Source organism: Gekko japonicus, unplaced genomic scaffold (genome assembly GCF_001447785.1).
Source record: "Gekko japonicus isolate JY-2015 unplaced genomic scaffold, Gekko_japonicus_V1.1 scaffold916, whole genome shotgun sequence".
NCBI lineage: Eukaryota > Metazoa > Chordata > Lepidosauria > Squamata > Gekkonidae > Gekko > Gekko japonicus.
In genome coordinates this window covers 574,185-596,616 of record NW_015164697.1, presented here as the reverse complement: position 1 = coordinate 596,616, position 22,432 = coordinate 574,185, and the positions used below count along the sequence as shown (strand labels likewise).

Sequence of the window (22,432 nt, the reverse complement as noted above, 5' to 3'; positions counted from 1 at the left end):
CAAGTGCTCCGGCGGGCCTTTTATGATTATTAGTAAGATGCTTATAAAATGTACAAGAACGCCATGTACCGCTTCTGTTTGCCTCCCTCCCCGTCTCCCCTTTTGCGGGCCCATAAACAGTTGCATCTGCAGACTTCATCCGCCCTGTCGCTCTCGGCCCTTCCTCTCCGGCGGAATGTTCTCTGAGCCTTTCCAGACAGGAATGCGATATTGGAGGCAAAAAGCTTTGTCACAGCTTCCCGAAAGGGGGGTGGGGCCAAGTCCTTGGCAGGGACAGGTAAACAGCTCTCAGACAGCATGGACGCCCAGGCAGGAGGAAGGAGAGAGGTGAGAAGGCTCTCCCTCTGGGAGTGGAGATGCTGTGGGGACAACAGGCTGCCAGTGTTCCCTCTAAGTTGAGTTAGTGTGGGCTAGCTCACAGTTCTTTAGCCTCCGGCTCACACATTTTCGTCTTCGCTCAGGAAGGAGGGCTCCAGAGCAAACTAATTTTTGCAGTCGCCAAATCGCTCACTCACAATTTTAATGCCAGTAGCTCACAAAGTAGAATTTTTGCTCACAAGACTTCACAGCTTAGAGGGAGCATTGCAGGCAGCTGGCTACTAAGCCAGCCTATTTTGTCTGTCTCATAGGAGACGGAAGGATGGGGGCAGCTAAGATCCAGGGGAACTTCTCGATGGAAGGAGGCATTCTGGAACTACCTGGAAAAGCTGTTTGTGGAAGTGGCTGAGTAAAGAGGACTACTTTGAATCAAGACCTTGGAGGCCATGGGTGCGAGCTCAGAAGGAATAGAGCAAAGTAACTTCTGCCCTTCTCTCTGAGGTTCTTTGCTCTGCTTGCCTTCGGGGACAAATGCTCAGGCTGGAACCAAGACAGCAAATGTGTTTGGACTATCTCAGTTTTCCTTAACCACCTGTACATCTGGGGATACCACACACACACACACATCTGCACACATCGATAGTTCTGTGCAGGCCCACTCCCAGTCCCATTCACCATAAAGATAAGAAGAAGAAGAAGAGATTGGATTTATACCCCGCCCTTCACTACCCAAAGGTGTCTCAGAGCGGCTTACAAACTCCTTTCCCTTCCCCTCCCCACAACAGACACCCTGTGAGGTGGGTGGGGCTGAGAGAGCTCTGACACAAACGGCTCCTTTTCAAGGACAGCTGCGCCAGAGCTTGTGACTGACCCAAGGTCACATCAGCAGGTGCAAGTGGAGGAGTGGGGAATCAAACCCGGTTCTCCCAGATTAGAGTCCACGCACTTAACTGCACAAATAATTCAGACATGCAATTAACACAGAACTGTACAGCTTCTCATGACATGTACATTTTGAGCACTGCCTAGCTTTTAAGCAGGGTCAAGTCAGAATGCTGAACCACGTGAAGACCACATACTGTGTAGTGTACTGAAATCCAGCAGCACCTTTAAGACTAACCAAGTTTGTTCCAGCATAAGCTTTCGTGAATCACAGCTCATTTTGTCAGATGCACATGAGAGAAGAATTACACAAACAGCTTGTTATCTTTTCTCAAGCACAGAAAATTACACATTAAAAAAAGAGAAAAGAAACAAACTGCTAACTTTGTGCCCTGCAGGAGTCCTGGAGGCATCCAGCTGGTGGAAGTCGGATATGGGATGAGAGGAATCCTTGGTACAATTCAGCAGACCCCTTCTAACATTGCCTATCTCCATGTTCCATATCTGCATTTCTAATTAAATTCTGAATTACCCATTTATTCTGCTCTCAGGAGACTTTGTTAGATTGCTGCAACTGTTAATGTGGATTTGGCCATGTTGAAGGCAAGGTAAAGCATGAAAACATTTCTGGACAGCCTCAGATTAGCGGCTGACTTTCAAACTCATGTTTGCATCATTGCTGAATATAATACATGCTCATAGAAAGCGCCCTGCTGGGTGAGAGCAAAGGTGAGGCCATTCAGTCCAGAAGACTCTATTTCCTATATACCTGTCATGATTTTATAAGCCACTCTCATGCCTCCCCCAGTTGTAATTGAGGCAGGTTTAGGTTTACAGTGGCCATGCTGATTTTTCCTCAGCAAGGCTTATTCTTCTGTATATTCAGCTAGGCTTATTCTTCTGTATGTTAATAAAACTTTCCACCAATTTACTTGGGACAGGCTGACTCCCACACAGATCTCTTTAAAAAATGGTGTTACACTGGTTTCCCTCCACCCATCCAATAAAAAGGCAATTTTGCTTGCATATTTTTGTAGGAAATTTTTTTTTTGTATTTACTGAGCATTCCCATTTGTCTGCAATCCAGAACTGATAAGCTATTAATTTGCAATTTGTCACTAAGCCCTAGGAATTCATTTCTTGCTCCCCCTGCCCACTTCAAGAACAAGGAACTGGCATGATCCAAATGTTAACAACAACAACAACACAAGCTGAGAAAACTGAAACTGTCCGCTTTCTCCATTTGACAACTGCATTGGCCCTGCAGAGTTCAGCAATTTTACCTGCAGTCTCTCCCACCAGATCTGGCGGATGATCTCACGTCGTTCTGGTACAAGTTTATACTGGATGACTTCTTCCAACTCTGACAGCATCTGGCAGGATACCATTGCCTAAAGGAAACAGGCGATCACATTCCATCCCAATCACCACTGCACGGGAGGCATCCCGAACGACAGATCAGCGCTCAGGGCCATTGCAGGAGGGGGATGCACTTACCCCGTACGCCCGGCTGTAGCTCTCTCCTGCCATAGCTGTCAGCTCAGCATCTAAGAGGTCTCGGGCTTTATCGATGCACTGAAGGGGAAAGGGCAAAAGGGGTCACTAAGAATTCTTGCTCTCAAAGGCTGCACAAATGTAAGTCAGTGTTAAATGCCTGTCTCTTCGCTCACGAGGATCAAACCCTATTTTCCCCCTCCCCTCAATACTACCAAGAAGAGGCTGGATTTTGGTTATGAAGCATAAAATGGCCCCTTACAGAGAAGGTCTGCTGGAGTTTTGATTCCTTGTCAGGGACATGAACCTGTGGACATTGCCTTATCCTCAGTAAGACCACTGATCCATCTAGCTCAGCTCTGTCTGCTCTGTCCATGATCTCAAGCAGAGTAAGATCTTTGCCAGCATCTCCGTCTAAGTGGAGATGCCAAGGACAGCATCTGGGACCCACTGCGTGACAGAAGTTTTCTCCTGCTAAGTATGACACCTGTTCTTGCTGGGAAAGGACTGGAGATCAGACCTTGTGAACCCTGACCAGGGATTTTATTAGGCTGTGGCTCCTGGTAGGCTAGGTTTCCCTGATGGCTAGCAATGCTCCCTCTAAGCTATGGAGTCTTGTGAGTCAAAATGTTACTTTGTGAACTGCTGGCGTGAAAGTTGTGCGTGAGGAATTGGCTACTGCAAAAATTAGTTGGCTCTGGAGCCATCCTTCTTGAGCTAAGACAAAAATGTGCGAGCTGGAGGCTAAAAAACTGTGAGCTAGCTCACACTAACTCGGCTTAGAGGGAACACTGATGGCTAGCTGTTTCCTGATACTGCCCTCTGGTTAATTCACTGGCTCCTGGCGCCAGTATCCTCCTTCTGCATTTCCCTTAAGCATCCTGTCCTGTTGATAATCCCACGCACCTCTGACATCTTCTGCTGGTTCAGACTTACAGCTTCTCAGAGCCTCAACCAGGATGCACCTGCAAGAATGTACCCTTGGCAAAGCAACACCCTACTGTGCACCGGTAAGTTTCACATCCTCACAAATGGGAACTGCAGCTTGAAGGTGAGCCTTTCTGTAAATTTTACCAGCTTGTACTTTCTGTCTTTCGACAGAAACTCAGCGGAGCCCTCAAATTTGGCTGCAGCACTGCTGGATTATACAAGTTCTCTCTCCTCTGTAGCTTTTCAGATTTCCCACTTCTCAGACGGCGAAGAAGGTTAAATATAGAAGCCCGGTCCCTTTCAAACACCTGGCTGACTTTTCCTGTTCCCATCAGCAGAGATGCAGACAGATTCTGACAGGGAAGACTGAAGTCTTCTTTAAAAAATTCACTTCCACAGCTTCAGCACAGCATTCTGAGTGGGAAAGAAACCAACTAACCCAGTAACAACATGCAGGTCTCCCCAGATGGTAAAATGAGATGTCTCAGAGTAGAAACATCTGGACTGACAGGTGAGACCTCCTATACTGGACTAGACCAAAAAGCATCTGTGGTTTGACCGAATTACGGGCAGAAAAACATCACAAATGCTAACAGTTTCCCCCCATTTTAAGCTACAAAAGACTAATATTAATATGTAGCCATACAGACTCATTAAAAAAAATCTTGTAGAATAGTAACTCCTATGGACTTCAGTTTTCACAAGGATGTCAAAGGGGCCACTTTTAATTTAAAAAAATCCTGATCTGGCTCTGAGAACACTCATCTACCCCAGCATTCTGTCCCTGAAAGAAAATTCCCTGGGAAAGCATTCAAACAGGCTGCAGTGAGGGAGCTGCCGCTGCATGGAAGAGCACAGATCCCAGATGCAAACCTAAAAGGATCTCTAACAGCTGATGTTGGGAAAGACCCCTGTCAGTCAGAGAATGTCAGCCAATCAAAACTAGGCAATACTGAACGAGACGGATCAGTGTTAAGACTAAGGCAACTTCATATGCAATGCCATTTAAAAGAATCCTTTCTAGAAGGAGCTGCATTTTAAGGGCCTGTGGCTCAGCGGTAGAGATGTGCTTTGCTTGTGGACAGTCCCCTGTTCAATGATCCCTGATAGAAGATCCTGGGGAAGTACATTATTATACCCAAATCCTGGAGAGCCCCTGCAAGTCAAAGACAATACTGAACTAGATGGGCCAGTGGACTGACTCAGTGAAAGGCAGCATCGTATAATTGCCATATTCAGCACCAAGGAAACCTGTAAAGAACCCCTGGGGACAATTTCCCGCAAGTATGAAGCTGGTTCTGATTCCAATCATGCCAGTGCAGTGCAGGGGTTAGAGTGCTGGACCTGGAAGATCCAGGAACAAATCTCCACTCAGCCTTGATGTTCCCTGAAGGAGCAGTGGCTCCATACCAGAGCACGTACCTTGTGTGAAAATATTTCCAGATTCAATCCCTCAAACCTTTGTACACCAAGGAATGCTTCATGATTTGGCCCTATGTCTTTCAAGTCTTAATCCAACCCTCCAGCCAACCACTGCACCACGACTTACTTAGTGCCAGGGCAAATTCCATGACTATGGAAGACAGTGGCTAGCAAGCACTGGGAAAGACCCATCTGTGCCTTTGATGCCAGAGAGCAGCTGCCAGTCAGAACAGACAATACTGTGCAACTGACCTGGTAGAAACCAGCTTCATGTAGTCAAGCTATTGTTTCTTGGTCTCCAGTTAAGATGAACTGCCTGAATATGGAGGTTCAGAGAACCACAGACGCAAAAGAAGAACAGGAATGGCCATGGCAATTCAAGAGGAAACAGCAACATGCGACTGAAAGAAGGCAGGCAAACCAGAGAGGAACACACCACCAAGCTGCTGAAGGCAACTGGATAGGTTTCAGGACATGAAGATGCCAACATTTACCTGCTGGGCCAACGAAAAGAGATCCTGATGCAATGCCAGCACAGCCCGATAGAAGGCGCCGTCGTGGGTGTCTCTTGGGATCATGCAGGTGTATTCCTCCATGCTGTCCCATTGACCTGCAGGGACAGATGCAGTCAGAGTAGGGAAGGGCCCAATGGGACAGACAAATCTAGCCTAACTCCTACCCTAAGAAAGGATTATGACAGAAACCTGGCCGGCCAGCCTCTTCTTGAAATCTCCCCAAAGGAAGGAGAACCTATGACCTCCCTAGGCTGTTTATAGCTGCTGCTCTCCTAAATGAGAAATTCATCTCTAAAACTGTCTTGCTGGATATTCCCATGCTTTAAACCTCTCCCTGCAAAAGAGGAACTGAGCGTGACTGTGTGCTCCCAGGCTGGGCCTAAGAGTACACTGGGGATCTTGAGGCAGTGAAGGAAAGACAGGCACGATGACCACAACAGAAGAAAGGGAAGCCTTAAGCCTTCAAGACTGGGGTGGACAACGAGACCGAGTGCTCAGTTCTGACCTGGGTTCAAATTCCTGACCTGCAACGGAGACCTTAAAATGTACAATTTATCACATACTGACAGCCCTATGCAGATGTTCAGAACTTATGCAGACTGCGGGGTGGGGGGTAAGACTGCCTAAGGACTTATAGTTGTAGAACCAAATGCACACAGGCCCAAATGTGCCATGGAGGGCACAGCAGATTGGCACAGTCCTCACTGTTGGCACATTCCAAATGTCAGCAGAAGAGCTTCTCTCTCTCTCTCTCTCTCTCTCTCTCTCTCTCTCTTACACACTTTGTAAAATGGCAGCTATAGTAAAATGTTTTCTCAGCATGGTCGTAAGCCAGACATTGGGGGCGGGGGGGGGGGGAGTTACCTAAACCCCAAGCAGCAGCTGCTGCCATCCGAGCCATTTTGGCCTGCGTTTCATCATTCACCAACGTCCATTTCTCACAGCACTGTTGGTGGAGCTGACCCCTATGAAGAAAAACGTGAGGGAGTTATGCGGATGAAAATGTGGTCCCCCCACTCAGAAAATCAGCATCTGTAATAAGATAAGAATCCTATGTCCCTATTCAGCCCTGGATGGGGAGTCCATTGTTCTGAACCTGTGAATGAATTCAAGTTCAGAAATCTTGCGTTGCAATTTCACCCTGAAATTTCTTTGAGGACTGCCACTTTTAGATCAGCAATGGAATGACCTGGAAGATTAAAATGTTCTCCCAGCAGAATTTCAACAGGCATACAATTCATTTTCAACAGGGACCATATTTTCAGTAGAGCAAGACATTTGCTGTCCCACACAAAAGTCAAATCCTGCCCAAAAGGCTCTTTTAAGGCCCTTTCATTATACACAGGAGCTGCTCACTCCCACTCTCTTACAACTTAGTGTGTGCACAACAGCAAGCAGTTAAACCCTGTAATAGATCTGAGCCAATGTTTCCCCTTTTCTGTGATTTCTGGGGTCAGTTTTTTTATTGCTGCTAGAGTTGCAAGTCACTTAACAACTTGATTTGCTGGCTTTATCGCAGCCTGAAATTGAGAGCTCATTGCTTTTAAGCAAGCCCTTAGGTGCTCAGAGGGGCCCTGTAAACAAAAAACCCTCCAAGACAGCACAGTAAAAGTGAAAGCTGATTATTCAGTGGCTGATGTAGTGCAACGTCTCTGCCAAAGGGCTCTCCTTCCTTCCTTCCTTCCTTCGAAGAATGGCAGGATGCAAAAAGGTAGGGAAAATGTAGGGTGAACTATGGCGCCATGAATAGCCTTTGTTCAGTCTCTGTGTTGCTTGGTTTGTTTACTAACACAGTAACTTCAATGAACAAGCATCCTCTCCCCCCCACAGTGCCCTCAACATGGGTTCACATCAGGACCCATTAAAAAAACAGGCTCAATGACAAGAGACTTTTTGCCATTTTGGCATGGCTTGCTAGGATTTGCTGGGCCCTCTGGGGAGAAACTGCATGCTACATTACACAGAACTTGTCTTCTCTAATTTGTCTTCAGAAAGCAGAGTCACCTCCTCCACCCCCCCCCCCACATCAAATGCGCACACTTAAAATACCTGCATGTTACAGATTGCCAAAGGGCTTTAGCCACAGGAGCCTGCAGAGTGCACACCCCACTCACATTCTCTTTTTCCTTTTGCACGACCCACCTTACAAGTCCCTCAGCAAGCTGTTATCTGGCTTCACAGGAGACGGGGTCAGGTATCTTAATTATACCCCCCCCCCAATAATTATAACCTGCTCTCCAGCAAAAGAGTGTCAAAGCAGTTACCAATTACGAGTTGAATAAACTCAATAATCATTACCATAACGGAACAGAACAAATTAATAAAATAATTACTAAAGGACAGGGTTGAAAGGCATGCGGGATGTAACCGCCTTGCTGATGCCAAGCAAATCTGGGTCTGGTCAGTGCTAAGACGGGAGACCCCTGCCTTGAGTTCCACAGGTAGGGTATCCACAAACAAGCTACAGATAATTAGGAAAGTCCTGAATAAAAAAGCCACATTTTACCCCCATCTCCTAAAGCTTGGTGACAGCAAGCATGGAGGGCATCTCAGGGGCACAGATTCCTTAACTAAGGTGTTGACCTATTTGTGCCCCAGGACATGGACATGTATCTAACTTTAGAACTTGGGGTGCACTTTTGGAGGGGCCTCCTTGGCAGATCTAAAGGCACAGGAAAGGGGTAGTTCTGTTGGTTCTTTTTGCTGGTAATGCACGTCTTCCCATCCCTTGCCCTCTCCATTGTTTTCATGCACACTGCCCTAATTGCTACTGCCCTGAGAAACATGCACACTGACAAGTAAGAAAGAAATACGGTGTGCAATTACTGTATTAAAAAAAACAACAACAGCATTCTGGTAATGAACAAAAGATGGGTGGAAGTGGGTAGCTTGAAAAACAGAAGGATGAGGATGAGGAGATTGGATTTATCCCCCGCCCTTCACTACCCAAAGGAGTCTCAGAGCGGCTTACAATCCCTTTCCCTCCCCCTCCCCACAACAGACACCCTGTGAGGTAGGTGGGGCTGAGAGAGCTCTGAGAGCTCTCCCAAGGACTGCCCTTGAGAGAACAGCTCTGGAAGAACTTATGACTGACCCAAGGTCACACCAGCAGCTGCATGTGGAGAAGTGGGGAATCAAACCCAGTTCTCCCAGATTAGAGTCTGCACTCTTAACCACTACACCAAACAAGGCCCAGGCCTCCTCTTACCATTCCCCCAAGGCTTCCAAGCAACGCATGCGCCCCAGCATCAGCTCCGGGTCATCCTTGTTCGTGTCCATCTTTTTGTCATAGGACACCAGAGCATCTTCCCACTCGTGCAGTTTCTCATACCAGGTTGCCTGGCCTTCCTGTGTGGGCAGGGAAATGAGTTGGAGGATCAGATATAACTGCAAGGTTTTTTTTTGTTTTGTTTATTAAGATCAAGTACAACTTATAACATGTACAATAACTGCCGTTTTAATGCAGGGCGGGAGTAGGGCCCAAGATACAGAAACCACCCCAAATGATGTACTGCCTCACATACACGATGCTGGTGGCTCTATTAATGGTATTTGGGGGGAAGGGGAAGAGGTGGGAAAATAAGACTGAATGTCAATCAAAAGGGGATAAATGAGCCTGATTTGAAAAAATCCAGACCATTTACTTTTTCTTAATAAGAAAAAGAGTATTTATGCAATTAACAGACATTGAATCATACATAAAGAAATGGTTTAAGTCCTTAATCCCCCCCACAAGCTTCTACCCATTAATAAAAGCATCTAGAGCACAAAACTAGCCTGCCAGTAAAGATCTGCCCCTCAAGCCCTGCCTTCTGTGCCCTGCCTTCAGGGGTAAGGTGGGCGGTGACCAGAGACAGGGCCTTCTCTGTGGTGGCCCCTTACCTCTGCAACACCCTCCCCCTTAGAGGCTCACCTGGCACCTGCACTACTTTCTTTTAGGCATCCGGCCAAAGCACATCTTTTAAACCAGGCTTTAAATAGAGGAGGGCTGTCAAACTCATTTGTTATGGAGGGCTGGATCTAATATAAATGAGACCTCATTGGGCCGGACCATGTGTGTCATAAACTGTAATGCCAGGTAGCGGAGATATCAACTTCATAAAGGACACAAACACAAAGGTGTTTTTTTTTACTTAAAATAAAAACATGCTTAAAGGATTAGCACTCTTACAATATTTTGTTTATTTAACAGTGTCTGATAACTGACACCTCTTGCTCTGAATTACTGCATCAAAATGTCTGTGCTGTTGCAGTCTTGAGTATGCTGTTCAGGGGTGTATCTGTAAGCTGCAAACCTACGATAATGCAGCAGCAGCAGAACTGGAAGAAGAAGGAGAAGACAGCCAGTTCCACTGAGGCCTGATAGAAGCCCTCTGGGGGCCTGATCTGGCCCTCGGGCCACATGTTTGACACCCCTGAAATAGATGATTTAGCTTACTAGCTTTTGAAATTGTTTGCTTCTGTTTTATGGATAGTTTTTACACTATTTATTTTTATTTATTTATTTTTCATATTTGTATCCCACCCATCCCATGAGCAGGCTCAGGGCGGGTCACATCATCTCAAATAATACAATAAGGTTTAAAACACAATAAAACATTACAAACATTTAAAATCAATAGTTATAGCTGCTATTTATGTCCAATAGCATCTTTTTATCTCGTTACATGGTTTTAATTGTAAACCACCTCCAGCAGGACAATTAAGAGGCGGCGTACAAATATCTTAAATAAATAATAATGAAGAGAAGAATATTATGGTTGATGGTTAGGAGAGGAAGTTGTTCTGGAGACAGGTTAGAGAGGCATAAAACTCAAATGTGGTGGATAAGTATGAACAATACAGTTCAAATCTTGTGAATAACCCTTCAGGCATCTGTCTGAGCAGGCTCTGGTTCATGAAAGCTTATGTTACTGTATTAATCCACAAAACAGCTCTGCTCCTTAGACCAGGATCTAGTGGTTGTTCCTTCCTGTAGGGAAGAACCTGCTAGGGTCTATGACTTTTCAGTGGCTGCTCTGTTTTATAGAATCCATCAATTTCAGGAATGCACACACTTTGTCAAGACTGCACAAGCTGTGCCAGGCAGAAGTATCCAGGAGGGCTTTTGACACTGCCACATAATATTGTTATTATTAGCTAGAAGTAGTGTTCTGTCTAAGCTGAGTTAGTGTGAGCTAGCTCACAGTTTTTTAGCTTCCAGCTCACACATTTTTATCTTCGCTCAGGAAGGGTGGCTCCAGAGCAAACTAATTTACACAGGGGCCAAATCACTCACTCACAACTTCAATGCCAGTAGCTCACAAAGTAGAATTTTTGCTCATGAGATTCCACAGTTTAGAGGGAGCATTGGCTAGAAGCACAGCCTCTGCATTCACGGGGACCGCACTGCTGTTAAGCAGATGCTGGAATTGGTACTGCTGTTACAGTCTGGCTGGCCACTGTCAGAAACCTGAACTGTGAGCCTGAGGAGACCAGCTGCAATTTGAGTGCAGGCAACAACATTTTGTGGCACTTTAAAGGCTAATGCATTTGCTTGTTTATATGTTCATTTACTTAGAGCATTTCCCCCCAGAACTGGACAATTACCATGATGATAACAATATTCAAGTAAAATAATCCATAAATACTAACCAAACGCGTGTAATTAAAAATTCACATTGAACTTCAGAGTGTCCAAAGAGCTGCACCTTGGAAGAGCCCTGACAGTGATCCTGTAGGGTTGGTGATGCATTTTCTTAAAGAGTCAAAGGCAGCTCGAAAGAGGAATCGCTGCACTTGATATGAACACTCATCTTACTTGCGCCTCTAGAATAAAATTTGTGTGTTGTTTCAAAGACCTGCTGAATGTCTTTGTCCAGAGGTAATACTGAGAGAAGCAGGCATCTGCACCAAGGGAAGCAAATGCCTCTTAAACTGCTGTCAAGTGAGAGCCAGTTTGGTGCAGCGGTTAAGAGTGGCAGACACTAATCTGGAGAACAGGGTTTGATTCCCCACTCCTCCACATGCAGCCAGCTGGGTGACCTTGGGTCAGTCACAGCTCTCTCAGAACTGTTCTCTCAAGAGCAGTTCTCTCAGAACTCTTTCAGCCCCACTACCTCCCAGGGTATCTGCTATGGTGAGAGGAAGGGAAGGAGATTGTAACCCACTCTGAGACTCCGAGTGAAGGACGGGGTATAAATCCAACTCTTCTTCTGCTTAAAAACTATTGCTAGCTCCAAGCCTCCTCAGTATTATTACAGACATGCATGTGTATAAATACACATGTGAAGACATGGAACAGAGATGCTGAGGTTAGGAGGTGGTAGCATGCCTAAGCTCCTGGCAGAGGTGAGATCGGAATGGGAGACTTGCTGGTTCACCACTCTCTCTGTCTCACACCCAACACCATCCTAAACAGAGTTACATCCTTCTAAGTCTGCTGAAGTCAATGGGCATAACAAGGCATTTCTGTTTAGGATTGCACATAACTAGTCTGCTAGACTAGCTGTTACCTCTAAAGTGCTACAGAGAAAAAAACCCTCTTTTTCTCCTTTTTGGAATTTTGTGCTTCAGGCCACAGTGACCTCGTATGGCAACAAACACCACATGCTAATTATGCTCAGTGTGAAAAAAACGACAGCGGGAGACCGCTGCTGGGAGAGCAGTGAGCCTCCCCCTCTTCGCCAGCCCCCCACGGGCTCCAAAACCTGAGTCACATCAACACACTTAAACAAAATCAGCAGGGAGGAAACTCGGGACGACAAAGCTAATGGCCAAGCCCGAAAGTCATGTGGTTTGCTTGGAGCTGGGACACTGTGCAGCAGGGAAGGAGACTTAAAGCCTAATAACGGCCTGCGCCCCCAACTCTTCAAAAGACATTTTTTTTAAAGAGCCAACCGAGGACGGTTTTCCAGCTGGCAATTTCTTTTCCTCCAACCACTTGCCGCTTTATGGATTCTCAGCTTCAAGGTATTAATAAAAACAATAAAAAGGCACTTGGAATCCTGTTGGATTTCCTGCTCCCCCCACCCCTCGACATGGGCTCTGGGCCAATGTTCTTTTCTGCTCAGCCCTTGGCAGGGCTCGCTAAGGAGGCTGCCAAGCGGTGGATTTTTTGATGGCCTGCAGGCCGGATAAAGCTACACACAGCACCAGTGCCCTCCACGTGAGAAGCTACAGCTCCCTTCAGGGCTCTGCAGGCAGGCCGCTTCACAGCTCATTCAAGCCCAGAAGGAGACAGAACTTGTTGGGTCCCACTTGGGTTCATTACATAAAAAAAAGACAGGAACTCCGTCATCAGCTGCGACAGGACACGGACCCTCGTACGGCCAAGGGCAGCAAAACTGCAAGGGAAGTACCTTGTGTAGGCTGCAGCTTGATTCGAGTCCAGTAGCACTTTAGGAGACCAATGAGACTTCTGGGGTATAAGGGGGCCAATGTCCCCTTTGTCAGATAGCAGCAAGGGAGCATTGACTCTAGAAAACTGATACCCTGAAAGGCTTGTTGGTCTCTTAAGGTGGTACTGGACTGGAATCTAACTGTTCTACTGCAGACCCTCTGAAACTATCACCATGTAGGTCACAGACTCCGCAAGTGCATGGGAATAGTTTCGTATGGAAACAAAACGGAGCCTAAAAGCCCAATCACAGTTCAAGCCCCTCCATCGCTGGTTCGTCGCCAATCCACGAGACATCCGGGAGAACCGGTTTCCAAGGTGTCACAAAACTTCTGTCTTTGCTTTAACAGATCAACAGAACTATCATTCAGGAATTATTTACCTGGAACTAGCAAATTCAGGGCTGTGAAGTGGGGTGGGAATCGGATGTTGGCTTTGGTGCAGGGAGATCTGGGTTCAAATCCATACCTGGCCCATGAAGCTGACTGGGCAGTCTCAGCCAAGCCATTCTCTCTCAGCCTAACCCAAGAGCAAGATAAGCATATGGAGCAGAGGTCCATCGGCGGCTATTAGCCACGAGGTATAGATAGGGAATCTGGGGCAAGTGATGCTCTGTATACTTGGTGCTTGGGGGGGGGGGTCAACAGTGGGAGGGCTCCTAGTGTCCTGGCCCCACTGTTGGACCTCCTGAGGGCACCTGGTATTTTTGGCCACTGTGTGACAGAGTGTTGGACTGGATGGGCCATTGGCCTGATCCAGCATTGGCTTCTCTTATGTTCTTAAGTTGATGTTGGGTCAAAATCTGGGCTTTAAAGCTGTCCAATGACTTGGCTCCAAACAAGCTGAAGGACCACCTGTATGGACCCGCCTAGGACCCAAAGACAGCTGGTGGGGCCTTGCAGAAAGAACCCTTACTTAGTGTGTGATTTAGTGTTAGCAGGTACCCCAGAAAGATGCCACTCCCAGCCTTCCCCCCAAAGGGCTGGCACCATCTGAAGGGCCTTTGAGAATAAACTCTTCACTGGGCACCACTTTGTATGACATTCTGGACCACAATTGTATTTATTTATTTACCATATTGGCTGATTTATCAGATTCATGCTTTAATATTTCTGAGATTTTTCTGAGCTCCTTTGGGCATTCTTTGGATTGATAAAGAAAGATGGGCAGCTGTGGCAGTCTGTCTGTAGCAGGAGAAAAGAGCAAGAGTCCAGGAGCACCTTAAAGACTCACAAAATTTGTGGCAGGGGAGAAGCTTTCACGAGTCACTGCTCAGATACAGAAGAAGTGAGCAGTGACTCATAAAAGCTCCTACCCTGCCACAAATTTTATTAGTCTTTCAGGTGTTGCTGGATTCTTGCTTTCTACTGGATTGATAAAGTGGGGCACAGATTTCTAAAATTTATTTTCTATTGATTATCTTTGCCGACCTAACAGACTTACAGTCAGGACAGAACGGGAATGAATCAATAAATAAATGGTACATATAAGCCCACCCAAAGTATCTGAATGACAAAGGTTTAGATCCAGAAAACCATGGGACCAATGCTTCCTCTAAGCTGTGGAGGTCTTGTGAGCAAAAATCCTATTTTGTGAGCTTCCGGCATTGAAGTTGTGAGCGAGCGATTTGGCTACTGCGTAAATTAGTTTGCTCTGGAGCCATCCTTGTTCGGTGAAGTCCCTGGCTCCAGAAAGGGCTGTGCAACTGCCTCTCATTCAAGGCAAGAGACAAAGAGAGATGACTCACCAGCTCCCCAAAGTGTTTCATGGCATATTCCAGCACCCCAGCTGCGGCCTCAGGTTGCTGCAGTTTATTATTAATGCTAGGAGGGAAAAGAAGAACAACAAAAAAATGGCATTTAATGGAGGATGAATGGCATTCAGTGACCTCCACCTAAGTGCAGTGAGCCACAATCCACATCATTTCCCTCTCATACTGGAATTAGCTATTTGAGTAAGTTGAAGAAAAAAATAGTTGGCTGACAACGTTTGATGTATGTTGCATAGGTGGGGGCTGGAGACCTCCCATTATTACAATTGATTTCCGGACGACAGAGATCAGTTCCCCTTGAGAAAATGGCTGCTTTGAAGGGTGGACTCTATGGTGTACCATGATGAGGTCCCTCCCCTCCCCTCCCCAACCCCAAAATATCCAGGTATTCCCCAACCCAGAACTGGCAACCCTACACATCTGAGATACAGAAGCAAAAAGCTTGGGATTGTCTTCTACACCACTGGGTTTAATGAGGTCAGCCAGTCATCGTGGAACAGGAACTTCCCCCCAAAACAGCCTGCAATACCTCTGCAGACCTTCCCTGCTCTAGGGTGCTTCTGGAAAGCACTGGGTGGGTGTGTTCAGATGGGCCGTTTAGTCTGCTTTCGTCACACTTCAGTAATGGATTTTATATCCACTTTCACACACCCAACATTGGCACACCATCTCCAGCCGTTGCTTTCCGGCTCAAACCCCCTTTAAAACGGAGTATTTTGTTACCAGGTCCCCAAGTGGTGTTTTCCTGATTCTCTAGTTCTAGCCGCACTTTTCTGACGTCTGATCACTCCTGCGGTGTCGAGCCACTTCTGGCTTAAACCCCCTCCCCACTCGAAAGCTGCCTGAGGCTTCCGCTTTTCACCCGCCATTTTTTTAATGCGTTGGCGGTGTGCACATAGGCGGAGCTCCGCCACTGCATTTAGAAAACCGACATTTAAATGGTCACTTGTTTTAGCGTTTAGATGAGTTCGGGATCTCACAGAGGCCATTTTCAGGTCAAACATTTAAAGGGAAGTCTTTTGTTGGAGGGGTTGGATTGATTCGCCCTGATGGTTCTGCGCATGCGCCATGATAGTTCCCCCCTTCTACAGAGGAGCGCCTATGCGCATGCGCAAACTGAGGAAAATTTTTTTAAAACCCACCGACACACACTCCCGCGTGTCGGTAGTGTAGACGCCGGGGAGCGACATGACTGCGCGGTGAGGCGGGATAGGGGAGGTAGGTAAGTGTGATCACGATTATCCAGATCAAATATAATCAGGTTAGAACTGGAGCAGTTTAACCCGCTCTCAGCACACCGTCTGACCGCACTCGGTGTGTTCTGCAATGTACTCGACAAATGCAGAATGCTATGTGGAAGCCCCAAAGACTTGGCCAGTGCTCTGTAGGACCCTGCAAGGAGATGTGCAGGGGCTTCTTGGCTGATTAACCACCAGGGAAAGCATGGGTAGATGTCACAGTGTACTGACAGGTATTTGCGGGCAACTGAAGCAATTCTCAGGTGACTTCTGAAGATGAGAAGCTGGGGCTGGCTTTTCAGAGATTGCTAGTACCCACTTATGGCAGGATTCCCTGTCCCTTTGCTGTCCCAGACAGCAACCTGCCCATTCTCCAAACACTGTTTTTTGTGTTGACATGTGATTTCAACAAAGGGATTGGTGAAGGACTTCAGCAAGGCTCACGTGTCTTATTTCATTCTGTTTTAATTTCCTCCGGGCTGCTTTTCCTTGAAGCTGGAGCTTCCTCTCCTCAGCATGCTCCTCCCTCCTGATCATCCACATATGCGAGTCCTTTCAGCTATCAAAACACCAGCCAGGAACATTTTAGGCTTCCCTTGATGGACCGGAGTACCGTTTCCCCCTCCTTTTTTAAGAAAGGCAGCAAATCCCTAAGAAGAACTAGAAGCTTTAGCACTCTCAAGCTAAACTCCCATAAGGCCGACAGAGGGGTCAACAGCATAACCTGTAAGTGCCCCCATTTGAGCAAATAGCCTGTTGGTCTCTGTAACCATTGCAGTCCCCTCCCTACTGCACCATTTCCCCTTTCTCTGCACCAGTGGGCTTTCCAGCTATGCTCTGTGGGGCGTTAGGGTTCCCCAGAAACTGGAAAACCAGTAGTGCAAATTACTAAAGATAACAGAAAGAGAAAACTATTAACGCTGGAAACCCGGTACTGCTTGTGTGTTCAACCAAATCCGTAGCAAGCCATTAAAGCAGGGTTCCTTCCACGTGGCTGAAAATGCAGGGTTCTGACTAGAAGCGCATTTATTACACAAGATGTATAGACTAGGGATCCATATGTGGCGCCTGTAGGCACTAGGGAGCCTGCCAACACTTTCCTGGCACCTACCAAGTGGTGTGTTTTTTTAAAGAAGGGGGGGGGAGTGGGAATTGTGAGGAAGAGAGCTGCAGATGATTGGGGTGACGATCACAAAGGAAAAAGCAGAGGCACAGCATCTATAACCCCAGCCCAGCCCTGATGGGCTGTCTCATCACCTGCCTCTGCTAGTCTGGCCTGGGCTGCAGATCCAGGAATAACCGCTTGCAGGATGGCGCTGCACCTGTGAGGTGGTGCAAGGCTTTGGTTCCCAGAGTGCTGGGTTCAAGATCCCAAGTGTTCTACACTGCCACATGAAAATAGCATCGGCCACAGTTCTTCCTGGTGCCTGGCACAAAGCAGTGCTGAGTGTGCCAAGAAGTCCCTCTCCCGACAATGCCAGAAGAATAGCATCTTTACGCAACTGAACAAAACACTTCCTTGTCCAGTCTGCCATCTGGTGGAGGTGTGAGCCAGGTGGGTCTCCTGTGAACCCTAGTACACCTGTGCGGCAGAGTGAAAAAGCTGTGACTCTTTGAAGTGATCTGACTTCATGCTGGTTTTATGAGTTACAAGAAAGGGCACAGGCAGCGTAGAAGGGGTAGGGCGCAGACTTCCTACCACATGTGCCTACTTTTCATTATGATTTTTTTTTAATGGGTGCCTGGGATTTTGCAAAGCTCATTTTATTGCTCCTTCTGACTCTCATAATTTCTCCCACAACAGAGGAGGATAAAAGGGTTCAAAGCGAGCCTGCAACAGCGGCACGTTTCCCCAAAAGTTCAAGCCATGCTTTCCTAGTTTGGATGTGGTACAAAGAAACATTCAGACAGCTGTACACACACTTCACTTCTCTCAGTCAGGTACAATGTGGTAACGGCAGTATAGGTATCTCCCTTATAAATAAAAGCCGAATGGTGGTGGCACTTCTCTAGAACATTCACACGCTCCAAAATCAGTTCGCTCTCTGATCTGTCATTCAGAGGGTCTCCCTATCCACTGGCTGCTTTGCCTGAGTCCTGCCTCCAACATTCAAAACATTTTGCAGTTCCTCTCCCCCCCATAGCCAGTCGGAACACTGAGGTTATTTGCATATGCAGCCTCATTGGCCTTTGCCTCGGAACACAGAGGTCGTTTGCATATGCGACTTGATTGGCTTTTGCCTCTAACATTCTAACCAGTTTTGCTGTTCTGAGGTAAAATATGTCCAATCTCCAGGTGAGGGCTGGAGTTCACTCAGAATTACAACTGCTTTCCAGATGGCAGAGATCAGTTTCCCTGGAGAAAATGGTGGGCTCTGTATCCTTATACTGTTGAGGTGGCCCCCGTATGACAGCCAATGTGACATAGCAGTCAGGGCTTCAGAGCACGGGAGAGGCTGCAGGTGTGTGGGGGGTGGAAAGCTGAAGAGTGAGGGAGAAATAAAGGTAGGTTGATGATTGGCTGGGAAGGAGATAGTGTTGCCAACTCCAGGTGGGAAATTCCTGGAGATGTGAAGGATGGAGCCTGGAGAGTGTGAGGTTTCAGGAGGTGTGGGACCTCGGACAGGTACAAAGCCATAGACTCCACCCTCCAAACCAACTATTCCCTTCTGGGGAACCATCGTTGCCAATCTCCAGATGAGGGCTGGAGATCACTCAAAATTACAACTGTTCTTTAGGTAGCAGAGATCAGTTCCTCTGGAGAAAATGGTGGACTCAGTGTCATTATACCCTGCTGAGGTCGCCACAGCAAATTTACACTGAGTGTCCAAGGCCGGGGCACCCGCCCAGAGCCTCTTTCTAGAGGCCGTTGTATTTATTTCCACAATGGGCCTTTTTCCTAGTTACTGAATACAACTGCTTGCGGACAGTAGGGAGGGGTGCCAGCCTGATGCTCTATTTGTGGGCTACCCAGGAACATCTCGGCTACAAAGGGAAACAGGTCATTGGACCAGATGGCCTCTTGATTTGATTTATTAAATTCCTATCCCGCCTTCCTGGCCAGGACCGGCTTACAAAACAGCATAAAATTACAGTAAAATTACAATAAAATACTGTAAACATATATATATTAAGAAGAAGAAGAGATTAGATTTATACCCCGCCCTTCACTACCCAAAGGAGTCTCAGAGCGGCTTACAAACTATTTTTCCCTTCCCTCCTGACAACAGACATCCTGTGAGGTAGGTGGGGCTGAGAGAGCTCTGACAGAAACTGCTCTTTTTCAAGGACAGCTCTTATCAGAACCATGGTCTTGTTTGTTGTAACATAACTTATCAGAACTATGGCTTGCCCAAGGTCATCTAGCAGATGCAAGTGGGGGAGTGGGGAATCAAACCTGGTTCTCCCAGATTAGAGTCCGCACACTTAACCACTACACCAAACTGGCTCTCTTTCTTAATAATAAAACAATACTGACTACTCGTATTAAAACATATTAAAATGCTAGTATCAATATCAAATAATTCACAGCAGTTGTTATTACTTGGGCTCTTTATTTGCAGTTGGCTCTTGCTCTTTTAGATCAACTTAGACGGCTATCTCAGGCTATAGCTTGAATCCCAGGAAAACCGGGCTTTCCCACTTTGAACCATCAGTTGTTAATAGTTAGTGGTTATTTATTTATTTTATTTATACTCCCGCCCTCCCTGCGAGGTGGTGGTGGTGGGTCCAAAAGTCCCCCCAAAATAGGTCCATTTTACAGGCCCTGGGGAACTGCAAAAGGTACTGCAGGACCCTGGTCTCTTCTGGGAGCTCATTCCACCAGAATGGAGCCACCACCGAAAAAGCCCTGGCCCTGGTTATTGATAGCCTGGCCTTCTTGAGACCTGGGAGGGCCAGCCTGTTGTGGGCCCCTGGTCGCAGTGCTCTCTAGGGTATATATGGGGATGTGGCCCAGCCACTTTATGTTTTCATGAAGTGTTTTGAACAGCAAGAAGGGTGCTGTATGGCAGATACGTATGAACCGATATTGATATGTTTGTACTAAATCATCCACCTGCTGGGGAGGGTTTTTTTCCTTCCAAAGACTTCCATATGCCAAGGTCTTGAGGCTGCTAAAATACCTCCCCTAGGGGCTGTAGATGAAGACTGCAATTTGGATTCTATGGAAGCAGAGCAGAAGTTATTGACGGAGCAGCAAGACTTTGGTTATCTGCTCATGTTGGAAAGAGTGTCATCCTCCTCCACTGCCACCAGCCCTAGCTTCTGAACCGCCTTCCAATTACTGCAAATATCAATGTTATTGACTAACAGCTGTCTCCACGACAGACTTTGGAGATAAACGTCTGCTCTTCTAGGGAGGGAAGTGGAACGCAAGCGGCTTTCTTCCCCAAGCAAGAGCTAGTCATCAGAGCGTTGTAAAAGTGATAAATGGCTATCACATTTTCCAGCCCAGAGATCCCCGTTGGCAGGCGCATCACTCCCAGCACGTCAGACAGTTAATTACTTCCAACTTTATCTCTCTTGTCAACACCTACTGAAAAATTGCCCATTATCTCTCTCTCTCTTTTTTCTTTTTCCATAATTAGTGCTGCTCCTCTGCTGCCACTGACTAGTGGCCCTTCTCTCTAGAACAAGATGAAATATTTTGTACTTTAAGCAAGACTGAACAAGACAGAACTTGTTTTAAAGACTTGGAAATGGGGAAAGGAGGTGACTCTGAGCTTTTAACAACCTTTTTTTTTACTTTTTCTTTCCTCAGTAGAATGGAGATCATTCAGCAATGATTTCAGCCCTTATGATAAAGTACTCTGCGTTGCAGAATAACTGATCAACTTGAGTCTCCTATGCAGATTCATAAATTCACTTGGAACATGAAATATGCAAGTCCCTGCTGCAACGAACGGAGAAGGATGGGCAGCATTTAGCTGCTCCTTTGAAAGTCCCAGGCATTTCACAGGCACTTTCCTCAGAGGTCAAGGAAGATGCAGATCCCAAAATGCAGAGTCAGGATGCCTGAGACATAGCTCTCGGGGAGGGGAGGGCAACAAGAAAGGCAGTGGGCATGCTTCCTATTCTGTATGCTAAACTACCTCATCCAAAACTGATTTTGCACATCTCCCTGGTGAAGACCCAGCTTGCAGGATCAATTCAAGACCAGACAGAGAGATTGCTGGGAGCAGGAAACACCAGTCAGATGCATATCCAACACCCCTCTGCCCTTTCTGTTCCACTTGAAATTGTTCAGCGTAATGTATGCAAATAAATAAGCATGAAGCATGGAACTGAATCAAAATAGAGTACCAGACATCCCTTGGACTGCAAGAAGATCAAATCAGTCAATCCTAAAAGAAATCAACCCTGACTGTTCCCTGGAAGGCCAGATAATGAAACTGAAGCTCAAATACTTTGGCCACCAAATGAGAAGGGAGCACTCACTGGAGAAGACCCTGATGCTGGGAAAAATTGAAGGTCAAAGAAGATGGGGATGGCAAAGGATGAGATGGTTAGACAGTGTCATCGACGCAACGAACATGAAATTGAGCCAACTTCAGAGGACGGCGGAAGACAGGAGGGCCTGGCGGGAGCTGGTCCATGGGGTCACGAAGAGTCGGACTCAACTGTGCGACTGAACAACAACAACCAAACATCACCAAGTCAATTTCAGCTCTTCCAGTGGACATAATGAAGACTTAGAAAGCCACTGGCTCAATTAAGGTGCTCTGAAAGCAACTGACAAAAAAACAAAGAGTCTCTTATTGACAGTCACTTTAAGGTGGGTTTCCTTTTGTGTTTCTGCTGCAACAGACTCGCACAGCCAGCTCCTGGGAATCTATTCAGCATAAGAGAGGTATGTCACATGGGTGTCTCTACCCTTTGTTTTGGTTTTGTAAAGAAGCTTGACTATTATTGATGGCCTTTTGACAAACCACGAAATCAGTTTTACCATCACCGGCTGGAATGTGTTGTTTGAAAGGAGGAGAGTCACTTCAAAACAACGGTGCTCTCTTCTGCAGCTGGAATGGCAGAAAGGCAGACGGGAAAGAGAGCATACTTTCCTAGAAGCCTGTGACTAACTGTTTAGTCAACTGGCATCCAAGCATTCCCAAAGGTTCCAGAGGAGCAATCTCTCCATTCCCGTTTCTCAAAAATTCAATCCCTGCCTCTACGAACAACAGCACAGCATACTTGGCTCTCACCCTTAATCAGACATTCGAGCACCAGCTTTTGGAATTCTGTGACATTCTTAAGAAATTACAAGATTGTTTTCAAGTTTGTACCCAACAAGAGAGCGGAAGAAGTTACGAAGGTTCATGTAAATCATGAGCCAAAGGACCAATATTTAGATCAGGCAGAAGCACTGCTGGCTTGAACTACAACTGCCTGCCAGGATTCATGAAAAGCAAGCTGGTAAGAAGCAGGTAGATGTTTTTCTTCATATGCACAGATCTGGAGAAATCCTTCTTTTTCCAGGAGAAATGAA

The 22,432-nt window shown here is 46.6% G+C and overlaps 1 protein-coding gene across 1 annotated transcript in view; it reads right to left on the bottom strand.

Annotated features, from left to right (window-relative positions):
* The window catches only part of MTOR (mechanistic target of rapamycin (serine/threonine kinase)), a 106,115-nt gene that overhangs the window by 26,828 nt on the left and 56,855 nt on the right, over nt 1-22,432 (bottom strand). The window contains exons 28-33 of the mRNA XM_015409471.1: nt 14,687-14,762; nt 8,770-8,909; nt 6,426-6,526; nt 5,541-5,656; nt 2,698-2,775; nt 2,484-2,591 (exon numbers count right to left, since the gene is read on the bottom strand). Of these exons, the coding sequence (XP_015264957.1) occupies nt 2,484-2,591; nt 2,698-2,775; nt 5,541-5,656; nt 6,426-6,526; nt 8,770-8,909; nt 14,687-14,762 (619 nt within the window). The remainder of the gene's footprint in view (nt 1-2,483; nt 2,592-2,697; nt 2,776-5,540; nt 5,657-6,425; nt 6,527-8,769; nt 8,910-14,686; nt 14,763-22,432) is intronic.